Raw genomic sequence first — 15,629 nt, 5'->3', positions numbered from 1 at the left:
GACCAGGGGACAAGGCACGCATCTGACTAAACTGGGAAGCCACTTCATTCTTTCAGTCTCTGGGTGTCTGGTGTCTGTTTCTGTCTCCGGCACTTCCTTTGTCTGTTTCCTTCTCAGACTCCTGCGAGTCTGTCTCTCTCTATCTCTGTGACTCAGTGTCTGCTTTCGGATTGGTCCCTCGCACGTCTATTCCTCCGTCTCCTCTCCCATAGCCTTTCTCTGGGCTGTCTGCGTTCCCCCCATCTCTTTTGTCTTCTGTGTCTCTGCCCCCGTTTCCCCTCTCCCTTTGTCTCTGTCTCTGCCCTCCCCACAGCCAGCTTCTCTGTCTCTCATCTCCCTCACCCTTTGTCTCTGTCTCTGAGCTCCACCCCCTTCCTCTTGCCCCATGTCTCTGTTTCTCGGTCTCTGTCTCCTCCCTTTGTCTGTCTCTGCCCAGCCTCTCCTTCCCTCGGGTCTCCAGTTTTTCGGACTGTCTCTACCTCTGTCTCCCTCCCCTTCCGTCTCAGTCCCGACCCTGCCTCCTCTTTCCTAGGGCCTCAGTTTCTCTGTCCGTCCGTCCTCGGGTCCGGGGTCTCGGGCTCTGTCTCTCGTCTCCTTTCTTTGTCTCTGCCTCCTTCCCTGTCCCCTCCATCTCCCCCGCGCCGTCCTTATCTCCCTCGATTCTCCTCCCCTTCCCTCCCCCACTTTCCCTATATGAGTCTCCGTCTCCTTTTGTCTCTGTCCTCCCCGTTTCCCCGGCTGTCTCCCGCTCTGTCTCCCTCTCCCTTGGTCTCCCTAGCTCTCTCTGCTTTTCTCCCTCTCCCTGGGTCAGGGTCTCTTGGCCCCGGCCTGCCTGCCCCTTCTCCTGGAGGGGGCAGAGCCGGGCGGAGAGACCGAAGGAGGGTCCCCCCCCTTCCCACCCCCACCCCCGGGGCCGGCCGAGGCTGAGCTCCTCCCTACCCCCTCCCCGTCCAGCTCCTGCTCCCGTGGCGCTGCCGCGAGAGTGAATCGGTTAACACCACCGAGTTCGGGCCACCACCCGGCGCCTAGAGGGGCCCCACGGCCAGCGGAAGGCCATTTCCCGACCCCTCCCTCCGCCAGGCCGGATCGCCTCCAAAGCCACTCAACTCAGCCCCTGGCCTGGCTAACACCATCGAGACAGCCCGCCTCGTCCACCTAGAGCGGCCCCATCGCGGAGAGGAGGCCGCTTCCGCTTCCCGTCCCCGCCCCCACACCTGGCTGTCAGCCTCCCGGACGCCTGGGTCCCTAGTTCCGCCGGCTCGGCTCAGACCTCCGGGTCCCTGGGCCCAGCAGGGCGGCCCGTTCTCCGACTCCTGCTAGCTCCCTCCCCAAGCCGGGGGCGGGGACCCGAAGGAAGGACAACCCCCTGTGGGGGGCGGGGGGCTGAGGGAGAGCGAGGCGGCGGGATCGCCGGGGTCCGCGGGAGGACGAGAGGGAGCGCCGGGAGGCCACCCCGAGGTGAGGGGGTCCTGGGGGCAGGGCAGGGGGGCGCGGGGCGGGGCGGGGCGGGGCGCGCGGACTCGCCGCCCTCCCCGGCCAATACAGGCTAAGCTTCTTGCTGTCACTGAGAGAGGAGCTGGGAGGACCCCGCATCTCAGCGCTCGTGCCCGGCGCCGGGCGGCCGGCTGTGGGTGAACGGGAGGCGGTCGGGGTCGTGGGAGGCCCCGGGCGAGCGGCGGACCCTTGGAACGAAACTTTGCGGGGCCGCCCGGGCCCCTGGGCCTCTGGCCCTAGGGGGAGGGGCGCCCCGCACACAGTAGGCGCTCAGTTACACTAGACCCAGGGCTGGTCTCTTGTTCCTGGTGCCAGCGCTTAGCACAGTGCATGGCATGTAGTAGGCACTTAATAAATGCTTTTTGATCAGACTTGAGATTGGACTATACCAGGAGCTCTTCACTCCCCACCCCCCCTTGGGTGCCACTGCTTAGCACACTGCCTGGTAGGTAGTAGGCGTTTAATAAATAAATAAATACTTGACTTGCTTCGGGGTTGAACGAGACCTAGAGGTTCTTAACCTTTTTTTTAGGGGGGAGGGGCGCCAGCGCTTAGCACTTAGTAAATGCTTGTTGACGACGTGAGGTTGGACTAGATCCAGGGATTCTTTATCATTTTCACGTGTGTGCTGTAAAGGCTTAGCACAGTACTTGGCACATAGGTAACTCCTGGCTTTTTTATTAGAGTGGTGTGGGAGGTTTTTTTGTTTGTTTCCAAATATACATAGAGAGCTAAGAAAAAACTCACTTTAATCTATTAGGCAAAACTGGAAACTTTTCAGTTTTCTAAATTTGTATAGCTAAACTAGTCAATGGAATTCTTGATTCGTTAGCAACTCGAGATGTGTAAGATTATTTTATTAGTGATCATTAACTTTAGTCAATGTGGATAAAATAACTTTTTTTTGGTCACCACAAAATGTGTTAGAACTTGGGTTTTTTGGTGAAGTTCCTATTCCAGAACTTGTTATAAAATCCTAAGTAAACAGTACCTGGCAATCTTTTCATTCAACCTCCGTATTTTGCAAATAATGAAATTGAAGAGTGCACTACTAACCAACAGCCAAGGCCAGATGGGAATAAAAGTAACAGCTCGCATTTCAATAGAGCTTTCAGGCTTACACAGGTCTCTCCTCACAGCAACTCAGTGAGCCTGATAGTTAAAGTATTATTAGGTAAGAATTCTGCATGAAACCCTTTCCTTATGGTTGCTAGCTTCTCTCTAAGATTATGTCCATTTATTCTGTGTCTGTCTTGTTGGCAGTTTGTCCTGAGCCGGTTAGAAGGAGAGCTCCTTGAGGCCAGGAACTTTTCTCTCCCCGTTTTTCTTTGCATCCCCACTGTATGCCATACTACGTGCTTCATAAATGCTTGTTGACTTATCTCCATTTTACAGATGAAGGCAGAGTGAGACTCAATCACACAGTAAAGAAGAATGTTTTTAAATGCATAAATTAGATATGTAGGTTTTCGGAGGCAATCGATTCTAATGAAATTATTTTCAAAATATATTTTTTGAAAAGTTCACAGATCTCAGGTTAAGAACTCCTGGATTAGATGATCTTTTCCAGCTCCAAATTCTCTTCTCCTAAATTACTTAAATCCTTTCACTCTCCATTTCCATTTCCATGTGGGTTAAAAATATGTGCATGAACTACCTTATGCTGCTGTTGTGAAGAAAATACTTTGTAAACCTTAAATTGCTATATAAATATGGGTTATGCACCTTAAAATACTTGGTAAACATGAACTATTTGATTGTTACTGTGGAAGAAAAACTTGCTGCCCTGGTCAAGATAAAATTATCTGTTTGAGCCAGTAGGAAGCAGCAAAAGAAATTAGTGTGGTTGTACGGCTCCTAAGAAGTAGTATTTTTTTTTTTTTAACTCTCTAGGATATCCTCCCTGGGATGGAGCAAGGGGCTGAGCCATGGGAACCAGATCTTCAAGGCTCAGAGGAGAGGGAGCTCCTCAGAAGCACCCGAACAGGTGAAGGTAACATGGCATCAATTATTTGTCAGACATTGAGTACAAAAAGGTGTATGACCAGGCCCTTCCCTTAAGTAGCTTCCAGTCTTCTCGAGAAAATGGAGTATACCAAAAAAAATGATCCTCAACACCCTTTCTTGATGTTGTTGTTCTGCTTTTTGGAGGGCAGTTGGGGTTGTGACTTGCCCAAGGTGACACGGCTAGTTTTTTGTGCTAAGTGTCTGAGGCTGAATTTGAACTCAGGTCCTCCTGACTCTAGGACTGGTGCTTTATTCACTGAACCACCTAGCCACCCCTCCCAACCCCCTTTCTTATGCTGAAATCCTAATGTGATGGCTTGTTGTATCACAAGGGTTTTGGAAAGCAATGCTGATAGAGCACCAGCTCTCACAGGTCCTTGAAAAGCAGAAATGTTTCCTGAGCTTCGAGGAAAGTGCCTTGTGGACCTTAAAGTGCTAAGTATACATATAATAATACTGTTAGTTATTAAGAACAGGCCTGGTGACAGACTGGCTACCAGATGATGGATTTTTTTCAGCTATAACAACTGATGAAGACTGTTTACCAAGATAGAGGGAGGGAGATTGTGATTTGCCCCAGGGGAGGGTACACACACAAATTTTGAAGGTGTGCCAAGTGAACCAGGTGGTAAATGTCAGGTGAGCATCTTATATGCTGTGGAAGGTCAGAGAAAGGAAAGATCACGTGTGTTTGTTTGGTCTAGGAAGGCTTCCTATAGAAGATGAGTATCCAGCAAAGGGGCTGAGAGGCTAAGGGGCAGGGTCCACAGTTTCCCCTTTCTCTTGACAGGTATGGGGAGTGAGAATGAAGATCACCCTCAGCATGATGGTCTGGATTTTGGAGATGACCCCCAACAGGTACCTGGCCTGGGTTTCAAGGAAACTCGAGATGTGGCTTCAGGCCGGGATGAAGGAGATAGCGCCATCAAATTAGAACCGGATGGGACCTGGGAAGACATATGGGCAAGTGCAAGCCATGGGAAACCCCATTCTCGAGTTCCCAGACCTCTTTCAGAAACACGGAGGGCACAGGTTGGGGAGAGGGCACCTGTGTGCGGGGAATGTGGGAAAAGCTTTCGGCAGATGTCAGACCTGGTGAAACACCAGCGCACACACACAGGGGAGAAGCCCTACAAATGTGCTGTCTGTGGCAAGGGCTTTGGGGACAGTTCAGCACGTATCAAGCACCAGCGAACACATAGTGGTGAGAAGCCATACCGGCCCCGCCCAGCAGCTCCAGGCCCCCCTCGGACTCCCAGACCTCGGATTCCTGCTGGAGAGCGCCCCACCATTTGTGGGGAATGTGGCAAGAGCTTTCGGCAGAGCTCAGACCTGGTGAAACACCAGCGCACACACACGGGGGAGAAGCCATACAAATGTGCCGTCTGTGGCAAGGGCTTTGGGGACAGTTCAGCACGGATTAAGCACCAGCGGACGCACCGAGGGGAGCGGCCTCCACGGACGGTGGCGTCCCGGCGAGTGGCCCGGGCTGCTTCCTCCCTCCCGGAAGGGTCAGCAGCTGGACCCAGGGACAAGCCCCACATGTGTCCTGAGTGTGGGAAGCGCTTTGTGCTGAGCTGCAGCCTCCTGAGCCACCAGCGCAGCCACTTGGGGCCAAAACCCTTTGGATGTGACGTGTGTGGAAAGGAGTTTGCTCGTGGATCAGACCTTGTAAAGCACCTGCGTGTGCACACGGGTGAAAAGCCCTATCTGTGCCCAGAGTGTGGCAAGGGTTTTGCCGACAGCTCAGCACGTGTCAAGCATCTTCGTACACACAGTGGTGAGCGGCCCCACGGCTGCCCCGAGTGTGGTCGAACCTTTAGCCTCGGCTCCACGCTTTTGCGACATCGCCTCACCCACTTGGAACCACAGGCCTTTGGGGTTCATGGGTATCCTTTGGCTCCCCACAGCCCCAGCCCACCTCCCAGCTCAAGTCCTCCACCAGTTCCTCATGGCCCTAGTCCCCCACTTGTTCCACGTAGTCCTCCCCATCCTGGGGAGGGCCCTTTTGGCCTCCTTGGTCTAGAGCCAGAGCCTGAGGGCCCCCAGGTTGGAGAGCCACCCCCTCCAGCAGTGGACAAGCCTCACAAGTGTCCTGAGTGTGGGAAAGGATTCCGGCGAGGTTCAGACCTGGTAAAGCACCATCGTGTGCACACAGGTGAAAAGCCCTACCTGTGCCCTGAGTGTGGGAAAGGCTTTGCTGACAGCTCAGCCCGTGTTAAGCACCTACGCACCCATCGTGGGGAACGGGCCCGCCCAGCACCAACCCCCCCAGCGGCCCTCCTTCGGCCCCACAACCCTCCTGGCCCAGCAGCCCCCGCTCCCAGGCCTCGGGGCAGGCCGCCTGGCACAAGTCGGACTCATACCTGTGGGTACTGTGGGAAAGAATTCCCTCGAAGCTCAGACCTGGTGAAGCATCGTCGTACTCACACAGGTGAGAAACCCTACAAGTGTGCAGAGTGTGGCAAGGGCTTTGGGGACAGCTCTGCCCGCATCAAGCACCAACGTGGGCACCTGGCACTACGGCCCTATGGAGCAGGGCCTACCAGAGCTCGGCCCCCCAAGGCTGAGCTGGGGACTGGACTAGAGTGATGGAGCCAGAAAGGTGGCTCCAGAAGGGGGATGGGAGGGAATCTGCTGCTACCTGAAGTGTGGAGTAAGGGAAGTGATAACAGTGGAGTGGGAGAGTCAGGAGGGCAGAGAGCCAGAGAAGAGGAGGTCAGGGAATGTGTGGGCCCCAGGTGGAAGGGTTCTCAACTCCCAAAGTTTCCCAGTTCCCCACTGGTGACATCAGAGCTCCCATTACACTGCCAGGAGGGGAAGACCAGTGTGGGTACTGTCTTCTTTGCCAGCTGGGGCTTTGACTTCTATTTCAGGGCTGTTCCTCTGAACCAGTTAACTGGGGGAGGGGGGGGCAGAATTACAGTATAGTGTTCCAAGTGAAGCCAGACCAATCCTTGAGTGGGCTAATGTACTTGGTCCACCCATCCCAACCAGCTACCTTGCAGCCTCTTGACCTTAGATGAAAGGGGACCTGACAAGATTGTGGAATATAGTAGTACCAGTCTACTAAGAGATTGGGGAAACCACACATCTCGTGCCCTGCTGCTGCTGGGACTATAGAGTCATTTTTGTGCACATGATGAAGGGTAGCAGAGTGTCTAGTCAATGGTTCCCCAGGACAGAAGAAGGGGCCAGGTGGCTGTGGTTGGAGAAAGCATACTGGCACCAGGGGCGAGGCCTAGCAATGTGAACGAACCTTAAAGAACTCTTCCTCTCCCCCCCCCCCAAAAAAAAAGAGCTAGGTAGGCAATAAGGGTTTTATCTCTGGGATCTCTGTTGACACTATCTCATCTCCAATAAACTGTCTCTTGTCTTGAAACTGTGGGTTTTCTGTACAGGGATTGAGGGGATGAGGGAGGAGGCAGTAAACAGTCAATAGTATGAAGCATCTTACGTGCTGGACACTGTTGGAAGTGCTGGGATACAAAAAGAAAAACGAATCTGTCCCCGATCTTCGGTAGCCTCCATTCTATTGGAGACAACACTTAGACTGCAAACACATTCATTCCTCAAGGACTTAGGTGCTTGCTATTTACTAGGGATTCAAAAGCAAAATGAAAACCGTTGTCCTCAAGGAGCTTACGTTCTACTAAAAATTGCATTTACCCAGACAAGTAGGGAGGCAGCTTGGGTGTTGTAGATAAAGAGGTGGAAAGACTGGGGGCCAACTCCCGCCTCCCAACATACTAGCTATGGGTATGGGTAAGTCACTTGACTGCTTGGGGCTCCTGTTCTTCCCAGAAGGTTTCCTGGCTTCCTCCAGCTAACATCCCATTCTATACTGGAAGCCTTTCCCAACCCCCGCCCCTCCAGGTCTGCTGATCTGTTTGCTTTCAGCTCCACCCCTAGTAGACTGTAGGCACGTGGAGGGCAGGAGCTGTCCTTAGTCTTTTTTTGGTACCTGATTAGGCGCCTTCCAGCTCTGCCATCCTAGTGTCTGCCCATCTTTAGACCCTTCCGGAGCTCCTTGATAGGAGATTCCTGTAACCGTCTGCGCACAGGATCCATTTACATCCCCCCTAGTCCCACACCAAGAAAAGAAAGCATAGCCAGAGGGCGGGGCTTGTTGCCATGACGACGGTGCACGTGGGTGCTGCGGAAAAGAAACAACATGGAGCAATCGGCTCTCAGGATCCGCTGGGCCCGCCTCCTTCGCCGCCCTGTCAGGGAAGAGTGCCGCCAGGCGGGGTCTCAGCTCCGCCTGCTCATTTAAATGCAGCGGGAGCAAAAAACGAGGACCTCCAAATCCGAAGTCTTGGGAACCATGTTTTTGGCTCCGAGTCCGTACGAGCAAACCTGTCACCAGACCACCCCTGAAAAGCGGACCCTGCCCAAAACTGCACGCAGCACCGGAGAACCAAGACGCCCTGCTCACTTGTAGGTGAATCCGTGAGGGTTCGGCCGAGGAAGAAACTAATTCATTGGAATAGAAGGGCGAGGCCCCAGCCAATGAGGTCCGAACTCGGGCTGTTTGGCAGACTGTGGACCACTGAGCCATTGGGTCCAAGAGGCTAACCAATCACGGTGCTTAGATTGCCGGCCCTCCTCCCGCCCCTCCGCCGTGGGCTGTGGTCTTCTGCCCAGAGTCTCCCTGACAAGCGTGGAGGCCCGTGGACTTGAATAGGTCAATCTGGTCCCAGGAAGAGACCTATCAGATCCAGCGGATGAGCAAAGGCGCTTAGCCAAGGGTAAAGCACAAGACTACATTTCCCAGAATCCCCAGGCACCTGGCGTACTTCCGATTTCTTGCCTCGGCTAGCCCTTGCATGACAAAGGGCCGGTCTCTAGGTCTCGGCAGTGGAGGTCACCTGGTGTTCCTGTACTGTGCGAGCCAGAAGCCCGAGCAGCGTGATGTAGTGGAAAGTGGATTAGAGGCACGTGGATCGTCCAAGCTCTAATAAATTGAGGAGCTGAGCTCCTTTGGAGTAATAGCTAACATTTATATAGTGCCCCACTATGTGCCAGCCACCATGCTGAGCAATTTACAATTATCTCGCTTGATCCTGGGAGGCAGGTGCTATTCTCCCCATTTTACAGACGAGGAAATTAAGGCAGAGGTTAAGTGACTTGCCCAAGGTCTCGTAGCTAATAAGGGTCTGAAATCACATTTGAACTCAGGTCTTTGTGATTCTGGGTTCAGCATTCTTCATTGTGTCACCTAATTACCCATCTCTGGATCTCAGTTTTCTCTCCAAAGTGAGAAGGTTGTACTAGAATGCAGTTATAATTTTGAGAGTCTATGATGCTGTGATTGTGACAATGCACACAGTTCCTGGCATATAGGAGGCTCTCAGTTAAAGGCTTGTTCCCTGTCTTGTAACTTCCTAGGATTCCTGCTGGAGGGACTGGACATAAAGCCTCTCTTGGAATGTCAGGCCTCTAGCCTTGGGGTGGGACACAAACTAGCAGGAAGCCTGGCCGCCTTGGCCCAGAACACATACCTGCCCAGGGCATTGGCCTCAAAAAAAACCCCCTCAAAAATCCTGAATTTGAAAAATGTTAGTAGGGCTATGTCCTCCTTAAAGGGCATAGGTAGAGTTCAATTAGATTCTTTTTTATTTTCTTTTGCATTTGGTTTGTCAACTGGATGGATTGAACTGGCTTTTACCCTGCGAGTGGCCATAGGCCAACAGAGCTGGCTAGAGACAGGAGAGTCAGGAATCAAACAGAAGTTTAATTTCAAAGTAAGGGAAACTGTTTGAAAGCAAAGAGGCAAATTAGACAGGTGCTGAGGCCCCACCGTAGTGGGGGGACCTGCTTTAGTGTGGCCGTTTCAGTTCTTATATCAATGTCTATGCAGTGACAATGAGAAGAACAACCACATGACAAACTTGATTCATAACAGAGCTTCACAACCAGAACATGGATATAATAGGTACTTGTCCAAGTTCAGACAACACCTGGTGCTGGTCAAAGCAATACAATAATTATATAAATCAGTTCTGGGATTTTGCTGTGGTTGAGATCATCCAGAACGTGAGTGAAAAGGATTGTTGTTATGTCAAGTTCAGGGCACATCTTGATTGCTGGGCCTTAGCTCTGGAAAACAGGGTGTCACCTAATAGCCTGACAAATTAAGGTCCTTTGTTGCAGTGAAAGAAAAAAAAAGACAGTAAGATTTGCTCTTGAGGAATTTACTATCTTTATGCCTGGAAGAAAGGAAGTCCCAAATCCATTACTCATAATACCATGGTGAAAGAAATATTAACATCTAAGCTATTCAGTTATGTTAGGAGTGTTCGAGGAAAAGGATTGAGAGTTATAGGGTAAGACACATTTTGAGAGTTATAGGGTGAGACACATTTCTGTCCAGTGGATCCCTGAGTCATTTCTTATGTAGCAGTTACCCTAGTACTTAGGGGAGGGGAAGATGGAGGAGATAAAGAAGGATGAAACGAATTCAACTTTACCAGAAAGGTTCTGGGTGGAAGCTTTCATCAAAGCCATGGATAGAGATATCTGGTTTCTTCATCAAAAGAAATCTTGACCACATACCTTGACATATTCCCCCTCAAGGAACCAAGCTCAAACTTTGTTTACTCTTGGGATTTCTTTTGATTTCTTTGTGATTTCTGTGGATCCTTCTGTGATCCTGTGGCTTTTGGATTGGAGATCAGGTCCCAGTAACCCATCCAGCTTAGACCTGACCTTGAATTGGGACCTCAGTGAATTGAGGAAGATTATTTTGAGTTTCACCTTTAAAAAAATTTTTATTTTAGTTAACCAAAACTTATTTTCTTTCCTTCCCACCTTCCTTTTCCTACACCTACCTCCATGAAAAGAAAAAAAAAAAGAAAACCCTTGTAACAAATTTCATGGTCAAGCAAAACAAATCTTCCCCATTGGCCATGTCCAAAAATATATGTGTCATTCAGTAGCCTGAGTCCCATTACTTCTCTTTCAGGAAATCAGTAGCAGCCTTCCTCATTGGTTCTCTGTTTTGTCATTACTGTTGATCAATTAAGTTTTTTCAGAGTTGTTTGTCTTACAACAGTTGTAGAAACTGTTCTATTTCTTCCCACTTCACTCTGCATCAGTTCATATAAGTCTTCCTTGGTTTCTCTGAACCTTTTTGTCATTTTTTAGAGCACAACAGTATCCCATTACGTTCATATACCATAATAAGTTCATCCATTCCCTAAGTGATGTGCAGCCCCTTAGTTTCCATGAGTTCTTATTTGATCCCTTTGGGGTATATTCATGCTAGTGATCTGGCTAGGTCAAAGGGTATAAAGTTTAGCATCCAAGCCCTTCTTGAAACCTGGGGACCTTTGCATTCAAATACAGGGCTTTCACTTTCTGTTACTTTCTTGATTACTGAACCTGTAGCCTACACTAGACCCAGTCACTAACCTATCCCTGGCCCTCTGGATTCAAAGATCTTTCCCACTCAAATACCCTTGCAATTCTGCCACTGCTACAGTTTCTTGGCATCTGCTACCTCTCTCCCATCTATTCCATCTCAACACACTGTAAACCACAGAGTACATGTGCCAGGATTTGTTTTTCAATTTATTTTTAAAGAATTCCAGGTACCCATTGATTTTTTTTAATGCTACAATCATTTCCTGTGATCACTAGTTACCTCTAGTAAGCAAATGCAAACTCCTCTGTTTAGAGTTTTAAAGCTCTCCACAACCTGACTCCCACCTGCCTTTCCCCCCTCCTCATTATTTCTTCCATTTTGCTGTTCTCACTAAAACTATTTCTCAGACTTTACACAGGTCATTCACCCAAGCCTAGATTGTAGTCCTTCCTCACCTCTGTTTCTTAATATCCCTCAAAGTTCAGTGCAAGCACCACCTTCTATATTAGGCTTTTCTGTGGTCCTTCCACAGACAAATGCTTCCCTGCTACCAAATTACTCTTTAGCATGGAATTGATGGGTTTGTACTAATGGGGGACCCTTGATTAATCCCCCTTACATAAACAAAAATGATTTCATTTTAAGGAAATTTAAGAGACTATTTAGTCTAGAGACTCTTATTTTATAGATGAGGAAACTGAATACTGAAAGACAAATTATTTTTTCATCTATTTTTATCTCTGTATTTCCAACAGTTCCCACAGTGCCTGGAATATAGTAGGCATTTAATAAATGCTCATCCAAATGGATTGAAGGTGCACATCTGGACCTAGAACTGGAGTTCTTTTACTCAATTACTCATTACCCAATTCACTATACCACAGTGAAAGAAATCCACCAAATCTCTGACTGGGTGGCACTTAGAAGGTTTTAGCTACCTATGGTTCTTCAGGCCTAGTTTAGTTCCAGTCCTCACCAGTCCCCCCGAAGAAGATGGCAACTCTTGTCCTTATTTTTGATTCACCTATTTGGGCAACTTAGCTAGCCCCCATTAATTAGGAGGCCCCAGGCCTTAGACCATCAGACCCTGGTTCCAGTTCTACCCAAGCTACTTTGTTATCTATCCAGTCCACTGGCCCATATTTCCCAATCTGGAACAGCACTTCAGAAAACATCAAATCCTCACCTTAATTTCTGGAGAGATTAATGTACTAAATTTTGAGGGGGGGGAGAGAGGAGGTCTGAGCTTTCTGTTTCCTGAGCAATTCCACTAGACTTACACCAAACTTTTAAATCAAGCCTCACCTAGCCACAGGCTTTTCTGCTTGCTGTATTTATACCTCTCCTTCCCAGTCCATTCCCCCACCTTGTCTGCTATCCACCTCTTACTCTAGGCAAAATAATCAAATCAACAATACCATAGTTATGCAGTGATATAAGTAAATCTCAAAAGACTCATGATGGAGAGAAATGTGTGCATCCAGAGAAAGAACTAGAAAGAACTGAGTTTATATCCAGATGGAAGCAAAATACCTGATCTTTTTCCTTTTCTTCTTTGGTTTTGTGTCCTCTTTACCATTTTTCATTCCATCTGATACAATCCGTCTTTGTAACCTGACTAATGTATAATGTGAAAGTATTTACAGATCCTACACTTGACTATATGCTGCCATGGGGGGAGAGGGAAGGGAGGGGGACAAAATGTGAAACTCAAGGAATTGTGGAATTGAATCTTGTAAACTAAAAGTAAACAAACAAATTAATAAAAAAAAAAAAAGGAAAAAGAAAACAATACCATTATTTCTGGAAAAGTGGTGTCAGCTACCTCTAGCTCTAATTCAGACAAAGCTGTAGCTTGGAGGACAGAGTCTCAGGCTCAGAGGAACCAAGATCAGGTCTCGGACCTGATTGACACACAGTGGCTGGTGAGCCTGGGCAAGTCAACTTAACCCCTTAGAATTCTAAACATTTCTCTAAAACTAAAGGTTGCATGGAAAGACTTACATGAACTGATGTAAAGCCAACACTGTATATAGCAACAGCAACAATGTAGAATGATCAACTATGATTGATTTAGCTATTCTCAACCATACAAAGATCCAAGACAATTCCAAAGGACTCATGATGAAAAATGCTACTTCCAGAGAAATCTAAATATAGATCGAAGACTACTATTTCCACTTTATTTTTTTTCATTTTTTTCCCCTTTTGGTCTGTTTCTTCTTTCACAACATTAATGTGGACGTATGTTTTATATGATTGCACATATATAATATATATCAAATTGCTTACCATCTTAGAGAGGAAATAGGTGAGGGAGGGAGAAAATTTGAAATTCAAAAAATTTTTAAAAATGGATATTAATGGGGCAGCTAGGTGGCAAAGTGAATAGAACACGGACCCTGGAGTCAGGAGGACCTGAGTTCAAATAGGACCTTAGACACTTGACACATTTACTAGCTGTGTGACCTTGGGCAAGTCACTTAACCCCAATTGCCTTGCCTTCCCCCCTCCCAAAAAAATGGATGTTAAAATTCATCTTTACATGTAATTGGAAAGAAAAATACTATTATGAAAATAAAATTAAAGTTGCAGAGTAAATGTGACCTATAAAGGGGTGGGAGGTGGGGGAAGGAATTCCTTTTAAAACTAAAATCTGGCATTCCCTTTCTTAGTTCTCACTCCCTAGTCTGTATTATCTCTCCCTATTAAAATGTAAACTCCTATTCTTAGCTTGAGGTTGTTAAATGCTTTGTTTGTTTTCCTTTATTCATTGAACTGAGTTAAGCTTCTTCTGAGTATGGTATGGTGAAAAAAGAGCTGGATACCAGGTTTGTTCCCAGCTCTAACCCAAGTTGTGTGAAGTTGTATTATTTTACTCCACCTCAGTTTTACCAACTGGAAAATGGGGATCATAATGATGGGGCCTGGGATAGGCCATATGCCTCAGGGAAGTGCTAGGGACTTGGTTGCTGAAATTTGTGGGAAAGTTCAGAGGCTTTTTAGGGGTTCATCATTAGCACCCCATCATTAATACTTAAATGTCTATTTAATTGAATTACACAACCTACTTCACAAAGCTTTTGAACCAAGTACTTTTTGCTTCTTTTATACCCTAAATGATCAGTCTGGGATTTCTGGTGTCTGAAAACTTCCAAATGGAAAAACTCCTTCAATTAGTACTGGTGTGCACTTTCTCTTCAATTTAAAGTTTTAGAAAATTCCCTAGAGCATTGGGAAGGTTAAGTGACTTGCCCAGGGGCATATAGTCAGCTGGTGTTAAGGCTTTGGACGTGAGTCGCCTCTTCTGGGTTCCAAAGCCAGTTCTGTAGTCACACTGTATACTTTTGTATACAGCCTCTTGGATACTTTAAGTCATTATATTTGTGTTGTAGTCCTCTGCTTATTCCTTGCTGCTAGTAGAGCCCCACACATTCTCAAATGATCAAAAAGTCAGTTAATCATCTTTGGTGAGCTTTTGGTATTTCATCTACATTTCTAGTAAATCACTTAGCTACTCCTTCCTTGGCTTAGAGAATAAATAAAAAGTGCAACACATGTCTGATACTTTCTGGGGAGGTGGTTGTGTATGTGTCTAGAGCTCCGGCCCTTGTATTTAACTCTTGATTGATTCTGGGGAAAAGAGAGGAAGCAGCTGAGGGTAACCCCAAACTACCTAGGACAGGAATATTCATCATTTACAAAGTTATTGAGTCCCCAGTATGACTTGGGCTTGGGGGTCTATTGAGACCTAGAGGACCCTACAATATATTGGGGAAATATTATAGTTACAACTTTAAAAGATCGTTCACTCTATGAAATTGAAATTTATCCTGAAATTCAAAGAGTATTTTTAAAAATAAACTTTTATAGAAATCTTTTGTTTTTACACAGCCTAAATTTCCCTCCTTGGCCTGAAATCAGGAAGACCCAGCTTCTCCAGTTCAAATTTGGACTCCTGACACTTTACTAGCTGTGTGACCCTAGGCAAGTCACTTAACCCTGTTAACCCTCAGTTCCTCATCTATATAATAAGCTGGAGAAGGAAATGGCAAACCACTCCAGCATCTTTGCCAAGAAAACCCCAAATGAAGTCACAAAGAATCAGACTCCACTGAAACAGGTTCCACACCTATGGACCAACTCCTTCCCCCAAGTAATGAGGGGAGGTCTTCTCCTATCTCCTCTTTGGGACCAAGCTTGTTTTTTGTACTTTTGCAATATTTATTTTTCAATAAGTATTTATGAAGCCCTTCCAGTGCAGAGGACTGTGCAAAGCATCTGGTGAGACACAAGACTTTGATAAAATATATTAGTAGCCCTTAGAGAAGTTACAGGTATGCGACATACAGGGACAATTATGACACTCAATAATACATGATAAATGCACAAACCTATTTGCTTCTTACAAGACAAAGCAAGAACAATTACCTGCATTTTACAGATGGGCAACTCAAAAGATCTGAGAAGGTGGGTAACTAACTACTAGCTCAAGGTCACACCGTCAATTTTCAGATACATTCAGGAGTGAAGCTCAGGTCTTCCTGACTCTAAGCCCATAAATCTTTTTATGACATCACATGATATAATGTTGCAGGAGCTCAGCCAAATAAGTAGAAGAAACTGCCGGTAGAGTTCAGAGGAAGAAGGAATACAAGCCCTAAGAGTTGGAACCTTGAAGGAGGGGTGGGGCTTAGATAAAAGAGAGAGGGAGGAGGGAACTGCTGGGGGATGGAGCTGGAGAGAGGGAAGAGGAAAG

At 47.5% G+C, this 15,629-nt stretch overlaps 2 protein-coding genes across 9 annotated transcripts in view; one reads left to right on the top strand and one right to left on the bottom strand.

Moving 5' to 3' along the window:
* SEPTIN1 (septin 1) overlaps positions 1-1,331 on the bottom strand; it is a 20,342-nt gene extending 19,011 nt beyond the window's left edge. For 2 of the 4 annotated variants that reach the window (XM_069084694.1, XM_069084695.1), the window contains exon 1: positions 1,215-1,331. The gene's annotated coding sequence lies outside the window, so the exon portion shown is untranslated. The remainder of the gene's footprint in view (positions 1-1,214) is intronic. The other 2 variants (XM_069084691.1, XM_069084692.1) reach the window with 1 other exon arrangement.
* ZNF48 (zinc finger protein 48) overlaps positions 1-6,682 on the top strand; it is a 25,923-nt gene extending 19,241 nt beyond the window's left edge. For 2 of the 5 annotated variants that reach the window (XM_069084682.1, XM_069084681.1), the window contains exons 4-5: positions 3,388-3,487; positions 4,292-6,682. In XM_069084682.1, the coding sequence (XP_068940783.1) occupies positions 3,403-3,487; positions 4,292-6,093 (1,887 nt within the window). In that variant the 5' untranslated portion in view covers positions 3,388-3,402 and the 3' untranslated portion in view covers positions 6,094-6,682. Of the gene's footprint in view, positions 1-1,327; positions 1,459-1,597; positions 1,940-3,387; positions 3,488-4,291 lie in introns of those variants that run through there. The other 3 variants (XM_069084684.1, XM_069084680.1, XM_069084683.1) reach the window with 3 other exon arrangements.
* The last annotated feature ends 8,947 nt before the right edge of the window (positions 6,683-15,629 follow it).

This window comes from Petaurus breviceps, unplaced genomic scaffold (genome assembly GCF_028583685.1).
Source record: "Petaurus breviceps papuanus isolate PSGF00001 unplaced genomic scaffold, PetGlider_PUasm1.0 175, whole genome shotgun sequence".
NCBI classification, from domain to species: domain Eukaryota; kingdom Metazoa; phylum Chordata; class Mammalia; order Diprotodontia; family Petauridae; genus Petaurus; species Petaurus breviceps.
The sequence above is the reverse complement of the archived record's forward strand: the minus strand, read 5'-3'. Positions and strand labels throughout refer to the sequence as shown.